The 9923-nt window shown below is 44.1% G+C and overlaps 1 protein-coding gene across 1 annotated transcript; it reads right to left on the bottom strand.

Moving 5' to 3' along the window:
* Positions 1-426: 426 nt before the first annotated feature.
* Positions 427-8939, bottom strand: PPIC (peptidylprolyl isomerase C). Its single transcript, XM_069002082.1, has 5 exons — positions 8805-8939; positions 4644-4757; positions 4065-4158; positions 2220-2404; positions 427-992 (listed from the first exon to the last, which is right to left on the bottom strand). The coding sequence occupies exons 1-5, from the start codon at positions 8901-8903 to the stop codon at positions 864-866; spliced, it is 621 nt and encodes a 206-aa protein (XP_068858183.1). The 5' UTR covers positions 8904-8939; the 3' UTR covers positions 427-863.
* Positions 8940-9923: the final 984 nt, after the last annotated feature.

Here is a 9923-nt window from a genome sequence, read left to right as displayed (position 1 = left end):
AAGCATCACAAAAATAATGAACCTAAAGTTCTCAAACTTACAGCAAAACTTAAAGAAAAAGCATTTGAGCTTTACAATAAATAACATCAGTTAGGTGTTACAAAATTCACCGTGCTGTAAAACAAGGATTCTTTTGTTTTAATCAGTTTCTAAGTGATTATCTTAATAATAGACAGAAAAGCTGCATGTCCTTGATCACAGGATGGTATCTGAATACTGTGGTTCTCTGAAAGACAGCAGGGACTTCATCTGACAGGTTAAGATTAGGAAAATTTACCATCTCTACTCTAACCTTACAACCTTACCTCCTATAAAGCAAAACCCCCTGCATATTATGTGGAATCAGCTGAGGTGAGAAAAAAGACCTTGTGGGGGTGGAGTAAAAAATGCTCTCAAGTATTTATTTGAAATCAAAGTTTATTTATTCAAAACATTTCTGTATTTTAGTCTTTTTTAAGGTTTTTTTTAGTTTTTTTTATTAATTTTTAAAAATGCTGGTACTGTTATAGTAAATATTTTCAGCTGGAAAGACAAAAACAAACATTGCTAAAGTTTCCAAACAGAATAAAATTACTGTATTTTAAATCTTGAAAAAATAGAATTACTGCTATAATTTTTCATTAAAGACTTTTTCTGCAAGATCTAGAATTTAGTGGGATATGTCTTGAATTTCAAGCAGTGACAGCTCCAACATGTTGTTATAGAAATGGTCATATCTTTTATGTATCTGGCAAATGGTAAGTATTGCCTAAATGTAGCCTCATATGTTTCGAGGAGAAAACTCAATGGATAATTGAGATCAGTCAAAAACAGGCATTAAAGGAAAGTTATTTAAGATTTACTTTTCATTCTGACTGTTGGTCTCACCAGTCACCAACTTCAACTACAAATGGTTCCTTTACAGCTATTTTGCCACTGTTCACAATCACACAGTCTTGAAGGGGCCGGTCATGTTCATCTGTTGGCTGGAGTTCTATCGAGTGCACCACAGACTGTTAAACAAAAAAACAAACAAACAGAAAGGTTCCATTTAGCCAAAGAAACTCCAGTCACTGAAGTCTGGTGCCACAGAAACAACGAAGTACGCCTAATGTCACTGCTTATTAATCAGCTTGTGAACAAAGACCTTTACCCTGTTGACTTCCCACATCCTTTTTTTTCCACATTAGCAGTTACACCATTCTGTAACTCACAGTTGACAGAAGCACAAGAAAGGCTGCCTGTCCTCCTAGAAGATCTTTCAGCCAACAAAAACATTTTGAAGGGGCAACTGAAAATGTACATTCAGGTGATTAAGATAGCACATACAGGATTCTATCTGTGGCCTCTGTGCAGAAGGTGAGTCCAGAGATCAGAAAAGACAAGCATTATTATTCTTCTAATTGTACAGCATAGCTGTGCTTCCAGAAATCTGGTTACTGCTTTTACCTTTAGCATGTAATACACACATACAGATTTTCAGTGTGGTACCATGCCATCAATATTTTTTAATTACATTCAGTTAGTTCTATTGACAATTTGGGTTTGGATATTTGTCCATTAATCTGACTAAACTGAAACTTAAATCTAAATACCTTCTCAAAAATTTCCAGCTACTACTGTAGATCATGAACACGGAATTCAGTATGAATGTGGGAGTGAGGGGCAAGAGTTCTGATTAGATTTTCAAACTCCTCAAAGAACTGGTCCATCCAGCAGCTCGTGTTTTCCCCATTAATTTCAAGACACAGATTAAAAAGGAATAATCTGTAAGGAAAACCAGACTAATAAAAGTATAATCACTTGAAAATACAATTTGTTAACTTAAAATTCTATTTGGCCTTCCATCAATATCATTCACATGCTTCTAAAGACCTTAACAGTGAAAGTGTTACCCATAACTAGCATGCACTAATATTTGATTTTAGCCTGTAGAAACAGAATTATTTAATGGGTGACAGTGTTGCTGACAGGAGGAGCTGAACTTTCTCCATCTGTAATCTGCAAAGGTGTCAGTGTTGTTTTCAGTGGTTAGCAGTCTGAAATAAGGGCTGTGAAAGCCAAAAGCATGATACAGGTTTCCATTTCTGCTATTTCAGTTCTAAATCATCCAGCTGGAGCTCTTCACAATCATTTTCTACCATGTACGTATTAGATGAATACTCAACTGTTTCTGAACCGTGGTAACAGGGATATGATGTGTCACAATTTGTCCACGTCAACCACTGCTTTACACTTACCATTCCATCAAGGACTTTGCCAAATACTACATGTTTTCCATCTAACCAGGAAGGCTTTGTCACACTGATGAAGAATTGGGATCCGTTGGTGTCTGGGCCAGAATTAGCCATGCTAACCCATCCAATTCCATAGTGTTTGAGCTTGAAGTTCTCATCAGGAAACTTTTCTCCATAGATGCTTCTTCCTATGACAAAAAAATAAGAAAGCAAACATTAAAAAAAATACCAAACAAAAGCCCTTTTTCAGAAATGGGAAAAACAAAGTATGAATTCAGGACTTGAAGGTTCATTGTTTGAGTAAACACAGCAGCATCACTGTTCAACCATCAGCGACTCCATAACTAAAATCATTTTGTGTGTAAAGGTAAGCTAAACCACCACACGTAAGGAGAGAATAGTTAAAGCTGATGATGCTTTATCCTTTGAATTTAAGCAAGCTGAATACCTTCAAAGGTCTGGTTTACAGACACCACTGAACAATAGTATGCTTCATCCTGTTCGGCTTAAAAAAAGTACATACTTATGGCAATTAACAATAAGGCTGTCATGTTTTGTGACCATTTCAGTATTTAAACCTTTCCCTTATACTAAGAAATTGCTTTAGGCAGGTTTACAAACATATAAAGACCAAATGGAAGTGAGCCTAAAATACTTGGTGTGGATTTGTACAACCACAACATAAAGATTTTGATGTTTCTAGAACTGTTCAGAGAGAAAACACGTCAGTCACATTTAAACCACCATCACTCTGAAAAGAGAAGGCTGTCTGTCTCACTCTTTACTTGAGCAGTGCCTAGCACAATGGGGACACTGCTCTCAACACCACCAGATGCTATCCTGATAAACAACATCAGCAAGCAAGTAAATGCTGCCTACCCTTAATGCTAAAATTATGTCTTTGGTATTATGGTCTTGCCCACTGTTCACTGCTAGGAAAAGGAATTTGTGTTTTCCATTCTCTCCCAGCAGGGAAATCACTAACATTTCAGGCAGACAGTTCAAATCCTAGCATGTGAAGAATGTGCATGTAAAGGAAAAGAAGAAATCTGCAGCCAGAATGAGTGCAGTGCAAGAGATGCTGCGCTGGCAATGCCCTCCTGAGTGGACTGAACTGTTCTTCCGGAGGCTCAGGAGTGAGGAGTGATACACACAGCCAGGACTCACAGCACCAGCAAGTTTATGGTTTCAGTTTTAGCAAGAGAAAAAAGGGGAGAGGGCAAGACCCTCATCTTCTAATTTCTTTCTCTCTCCCTGCTATGAAATTCCCTCTCACAGCACATTTCAGAGGTTCCTGGGAACAGCCTGAGCTGAGGGCAGAGAGGACAGCCTCCTCCTTCCCTACCTGCCTTCCCTCTACGCGCTTTCACTGTTTCATCACGGATTAGACTTCTGCTGGATGACTTGAATAGGTTCACCTATTCATGCAATCAGTGAGTGCCTCAGGGAAGGAGCGCTGTCACAAAGCCAGAGCAGGGGAAGGGTGGAGACATCCATCTTTTGGAGACGGTAAGTTGTAGGAGCAGCTCAGCTGGTCACGCGGCTCCAGCCCAGCGCGCAAAGCCATGCTTCTTGAATGGGGACAAGTCAGACAGAAAAGAGCTATCTGCAAAAATTGAGGACAAAGGAAGAGCTACACATACTTATAAATCAGATAATCCAAACAGCTGCATCTTAGGATACAAGATGCTTGGAAAAGTACTAGATGCTCTGAAACAAATGTGGGCTGGTTTGGGGTTTTTCTCATTTATGTGAGCAGAAACAATGAAGGAATATGCTGTTTTGCCAATACTTTCAGCAGACATTTGAACAAAGAAAAGGGAACCTGGAATATACTAAGTATTTTACCTCCTGATCCATCTCCAGCTGTAAAGTCTCCTCCTTGAATCATGAAGTCTTTGATCACACGATGAAATTTACTTCCTTTGTATCCATATCCTCTCTAAGAAAATGAAATAATTCTTTAAATGAATATAACACCCAGGTCTATATATAATCATATGGAAATACACAAGTTGTGAATGGCTAGATTTCACAGAATATATCAACAAGAGATGTAATACTGTCAAGAAATACATTAAACTGAGGTGCAGGTAAACACAGCTGGACTGCACTGCCACAAAGAAGGTATTATTCAGATGATCAAAGGCATTGTCTTTATTTGACTGGTATCTGACCACTGTTAACTCCACATGCTAGATCTGCAAGGCAGGGACAGACTGAGGTGGTCATATCCAGCATCTCGTAATTACGTCTTGTGAACTGAGGACCTGAGAAGACACACACCAGTGCACAGCCTTGGGGATGGCACTTTTGCACAGGCTCCAGTGAATGAAGATCGACAGCTCACAACTGAAACAGCATTAAACAAACATTGCCTTCCCAAGCCAAACTTGAGTACATGGTGGAAGAAAACCACAAACATACTTCTCCAGTCGCCAACGCAATGAAGTTCTCCACGGTCTTTGGGACAACTTTTCCAAACAATCCAATTACAATTCTGCCAACATCTTTGTCTCCAATCTTCACATCAAAGAACACCTGAATATTTTTGTGAAGGGAACAAAAGTGATACAGATGTGAGCGCAACAAACGGCCAAGCTTTTCAAAGAGTAAGGTGGTAAGAAATTGCTTCTGCCTGGCCTGTATTAATAGTGTCCTGCAATTCCTAAGGGTGCTGTTTCAGAGAAATCCTTTCAGAGCCACCAAAATCAGCTTATGCAGAGAACTGTTTGAGAACTGGTGACTATGTTTTGATTCTTATTGCTTTTAATGGCTCAGCGGGACTGCTGTATCTCAAGTTTGAAGATAATGTTCAAGAAGATTTTTCCCAGACATCTAAGTCTTTAAAGCTGAATGGAGAAGATGAAATATGAAAGTAAGGAAGAACAACAATGCTATTCCAATGTGGGGGAAAATAACAAGGAACTATAACTATAGTACTGACACTCCCTACAAATGACAGTTTGCTATCCACTCATAATCTTCACTGTTCCATGCATCAGTATGTACAGACAAAAGCCTGAATTCCATTGAATTGACAAACAGTGGGAAGAAAATCCTATGGCTCAAGCAAGCAGCTGCCTTCCTAAACATGAATTCAAACCCAACAGAGAAATAACCTGGCCAGATGATTCAGCTGATTGCCTAAAAATGTCCATGTATATGTTGCTGAACGGTAACTTCAAAAAGGCAAATGAATTATAAGGCATTTTAATGTACTTCAGAATCTATGAATGCATATTTGAACGTGCAAAAATGTTCCAATAATTACGGAAAGTAGGAACAGCTGTCAGGAAATGAGGCATTTTGAAGTTCTGAAAAAGTTACATAAAGGCTATTACAACTTCTAGGAAACAGCAATGTGTATTCCTATGATGTGGTATTTGCTGTTCCTTGTGGCACTCAACCAAGTATTACTTGTCTGTAATGCTAAGAAATTAGTCCAATAATGATAATAAATGACCACAGTCTCTCCAACATGAATGCCTCTTTCACGCTCTCCTACTAAACATTTCTACCGTTTCTTGATCTTCCATGTGGTTTTGACTGTTGAACTTTTGGCTAATGCTATAAAAGCGCTATAAAGGAAATAAAATTCCTTTTGATACACCTCATTCATTTCCTTGGCACTGAATAACATGCTTCTTAGATGTGTGGCTCCCAAAGTATTAACAACACACTTTCACTAACTCTTTAGGAGTTTTATAAACAAACCTCTCTGAATTGTGCCTCCAGTGTTATCTAAGTAAGGGGTATTGCCCTCCTATGTTTTCTAAACCCATTGTCTGTCCATTTTGTTTGGAAATGTTCTGCTAGGACTGCCTGAAATACATTGGCATATGTAAGTAACACGACCAAGGCTACCAAACAATCATCCCACAGAGCAGGAACATCAAACACTTTGACAGAGCACACGGAGACAAGTTCATCATATGCTGTAAACCTAGTCCAGCCACAAGGCTTCATATGTGGCACTGCTGCTCACCTAAGCAGCAAACCCAGTACTTCTAAAAATGTGTCTGCACATATTTTTGGCCACAAAACCAAGTATGGAAATATCTGGTAGCCCTAGAAACTATTTTTGCATAGAAAAGCCATGTCATTGTGAGTGTATTTCCTCAGGTTCTCTGGAAATTCAGTGAGCATGTAGACACTACTGAGCTGGTCAATACAGCACTTTCGAATCCCAGAAAGCACCTGACCAAATTCTTCACTAAAAACTCTGAAAGAAAATAAATATTATAAATTTTCAGTCTTATTAATATTTTTATAAATATCTAATCTTATTTACAATTTGAACTTAAGTATTTCAAGACTGAAATGAAAAAAGAAAGTATGAGTGGCTGGTTCTCATAAAAATATTCATATATAATTTACACAAGATGGTGTACAGCTAATTGAAAAAACGGACAAGAGCATTCAATTATTCAGGGAAACAAAAGCGGACTTTGAAAGGAAGATCTCACTATTCTTGGAGACCAGATAATGTAATAACCTCATAAATGCAAAAATACTGACTATGGTGTAGAGCCACAACAAGGGGGCCAAAATACATCTGGTGTCCTCCTGAGCAGTTTAGTGAAAGGTTTGGTTTTGGGTTTGTGAAGGTCAGAGAAGGCAAACAAATACTAGAAATAATTAAAATAGAAACAGAAAAGAGATGGGCCATAATTACACCATAATTACATGTGTATTGTGAGTTCACACCCCGAGTGCTGCATGTAATTCTGGCTTCTCTATCACAGAATGATAAAACCAACCTAAAAAAATGTAGAAAAATGGGCAGCACAGATGCTCAATAGGTACAGAATACCTATTTATACCTTTTATATGAAGAAAAATTACAGAAAGTTACTTAAACTGGAAGAGAGGAGACTGGTGTGATTTGATGAGCTTTGTGAAGTTACCACTGCCTAGGACACGGAAGATTGGCACTGCAATTCTTTAGGTGCCACAACAATAAGAAAATGGCATAAAATTATAGCCCAGGCAGAAGGAATGAAGAAGGAAAGTACTTTATGCATAATTTAATGGGAATGTATTGCTAGAAGATTATTTGGAGGTCAAATTTACCCCCCCCAAAAAAATCAAATCTGTGGTCTAGAAACCCATGGCAATGAAACTGTAAGCAGTTGCAGACAACAGTGGCAATGAAGTACAGAGAAAAAGGCACAGTCCATGGCTTAGGCTGCTGAAGCCATGCAGAAGAGGAAGCAATTCTGCCCCTGCCCTTCCCTGTCACACTTTAATGAGTGTGTCTTTCCCAGCATGGACACACTCTCTCTTAACTGCAGGTGGAAAGACACTTGGGGGCTGAAACATGGAATTCCTGCTTTATCCAAAGTTGCACTAAACATCCCACCTCCTGCACCAAACAAACAATTTTTGGAAAGAGATGCTGGCATGCTGCAGTAACTAGGTGCATCCCCATCCCATCATCAGGCACCACAGCCCATAAGTCCATCTCTTGGGCAGTGCCATCTGCAGTGGCCACGCGTGCCACAGGCACACAGCCCATTTATCATGCCTGCCCAGGGGCCCTGCAGCACTGAGCCCCAAGGGATCCCGGCCCGCAGCTCTGCTGGCAGTGCCTCGCAGGCACCGCATGCACCGCTCCTCCGGGCACAAGGCAGTGGGAAACAAGGAGCAGCAAACTGCTCTCAGTACCAAGAGCTTCACGCAAAGACGGAATGGGTCAGAGTAGAAAGAACACAGCGAGTCATCTGGGCCAACCTCCCTGTTCAAAAAGGGCCAGCCCAGAGCATATGGCACAGAATTGTGTCCAGGTGGTTCCTGAATATCTCCTGTGACGGTCACTCCACAACCTCTCTGGGCAACCTGTTCCAGTGCTCAGTCACTTGCACAGTAAAGAAGTTCTTCCTCATATTTAGGCAGAACTTCTGTGCATCAGCTTGGCACCACCGAGCAGGGCCCGGTCCATCCTCTGGGCACCCTCCCTTCAGCTACTCATAGACATTGATAAGGTACTTTCTCAGGCCCTTCCCCAGGCTGAACAGGCCCAGCTCCCCCGGCCTTTCCTGGCAAGAGAGATGCTCCACTCCCTTGATCAACTTTGTAGCCCTCTGCTGGATCCTCTCCAGGAGTTTCAGCAAAGAGGGCAGGGGAGAGTGAATACACCCCAAGGCACAGACGAGCCCCAGCGCAGTCAAACCCCGCCTGCTCGGGGCAGGCTGGCAGCACCAGCAGCCCCAAGCTGCTCTGGCAGCAGGAGAGGCCGCAGCAGCGCTGGTGGGGTGAGGAATGTAAAAGTTTCCACTTCTGCAAGCCAGGGGCAGGCTGTGCTGGCCCGAACTCTGCGGTATGCCAGCGCCTACAGAAAGGCGGCATGCCCAAAGGGGTTAAAAGTAACCAACCAACCAACAAAAAAAAAATCTAATAAAACGGTGAATTTCTGGCGTTTGCCCAAGCCCGCCCCAAGCCGTCTGTGCCCGGGATGCGGCGCGGGGCCGGCTGTGGAAGCGGGGCAGGGCAGAGGGCGGCCGGCTCCCCCTGCACGGCCGCGGGACACCCCCGCCGAGGGCCCCGCCCGGCCCGGCCCGAGCCTTCCCGGCGGGCAAGAGTCACCTTGGCTGTCACGCTGGGTCCCCTCCTCTTGAAGGCCTCGGCCGCCGGGGCCAGGAAGCACAGGCAGGCCACGGCACCGAGCAGCGCCCCGCGGGCCATGGCGCCGGCCGAGCGCTGCGGCGCCTGCGCCGCCAAGGGCGGCTCCTCCCGCGCCGGGGCGGGGGGCTCCGGGGAGCGGTCATCAGTGCCGGGGGGCGGTCAGCATCGCAGGGATGGCTCATCCATCCCATGAGCGGATTGCTCACATCCCGGGGAGCGGTCACCTATCCTGGAGAAGCCGTCACCCATCCCGGCAGGAGCGGTGACCTGCCCGGGGCGGCGGGCGCGGGCCCTGCTGAGCTGCGGTCCCTGCTGAGCTGCGGTCCCGGCGCTGCCCGGGTGCGGGGGCTGCCAGGACAGGCCCGGCCCCAGGCTGGATGTGGGGCGGGTGCCAGTGCGGGGGGGTCGCGGCGCACGTTCCCGATGGGCGGTGGGAAGCCCTGTGCCCTCCCCGGGGTCAGCCTCGCCCACCGGGAGCCGCAGTGCCTGAGAGGGGCCCGGCCGCCCAGCCTTCGGCTTCGGCCAGGCCGTGTGCCCAGGAAGGTCCCACGTGCGGGTGAAGTAGCCAAAACAGTAAACGTGCAAGGGGTTGAGCCAGCAGTGTGCCATTGTGGGAAAGGGCAATGCTATCCTGGGCTGCATTCGGAACAGCATTGCCAGCAGGTCGACCGAGGTGATCCTGCTATTCAGCCCTGGTGAGAGCACATCTGGAGCGCTCTGTCCAGTTCTGGGCTCCTCAGCATAAGAGAGGTGTGGAGCTCCCGGAGTGGGTCCAGCAGAGTGCAAGAAAGGGACTGGAGCATCTCTTTTATGAGGAAAGGCTGAGAGAGATGTTCAGACTAGAGAAAAGATGACTGAGATGGACCATGTCATTGTCTATGAGTATGTGATGGAAAGGTGTCAAGAGGATGGATCCAGGCTCTGCTGAGTGGTGCCCAGCAATAGGACAAGAGGCAACAGGCAGAAATTGATGCACAGGAAGTTCCACCTAATTACAAGGAAGAACTTCTTTACTGTGTGAGTGACTGAGCACTGGAATAGATTGCCCAGAGAGACTGTAGAGTCTCCCTCCTTGGAGGT

Source organism: Aphelocoma coerulescens (assembly GCF_041296385.1).
Source record: "Aphelocoma coerulescens isolate FSJ_1873_10779 chromosome Z unlocalized genomic scaffold, UR_Acoe_1.0 ChrZ, whole genome shotgun sequence".
Classification (NCBI taxonomy): domain Eukaryota; kingdom Metazoa; phylum Chordata; class Aves; order Passeriformes; family Corvidae; genus Aphelocoma; species Aphelocoma coerulescens.
This window is presented reverse-complemented; position numbering and strand designations above follow the sequence as displayed.

What these genes read in the sequence shown, in the direction of transcription:
- PPIC (XM_069002082.1), bottom strand. Translation starts at nt 8,903, where the DNA reads ATGGCCCGCGGGGCGCTGCTCGGTGCCGTGGCCTGCCTGTGCTTCCTG. An exon ending in GACCCAGCGTGACAGCCAAG is followed by an intron (nt 4,758 to 8,804) that starts GTGACTCTTGCC and finishes AAAAATATTCAG; the next exon opens with GTGTTCTTTGATGTGAAGAT. An exon ending in TTGCGTTGGCGACTGGAGAA is followed by an intron (nt 4,159 to 4,643) that starts GTATGTTTGTGG and finishes TCATTTTCTTAG; the next exon opens with AGAGGATATGGATACAAAGG.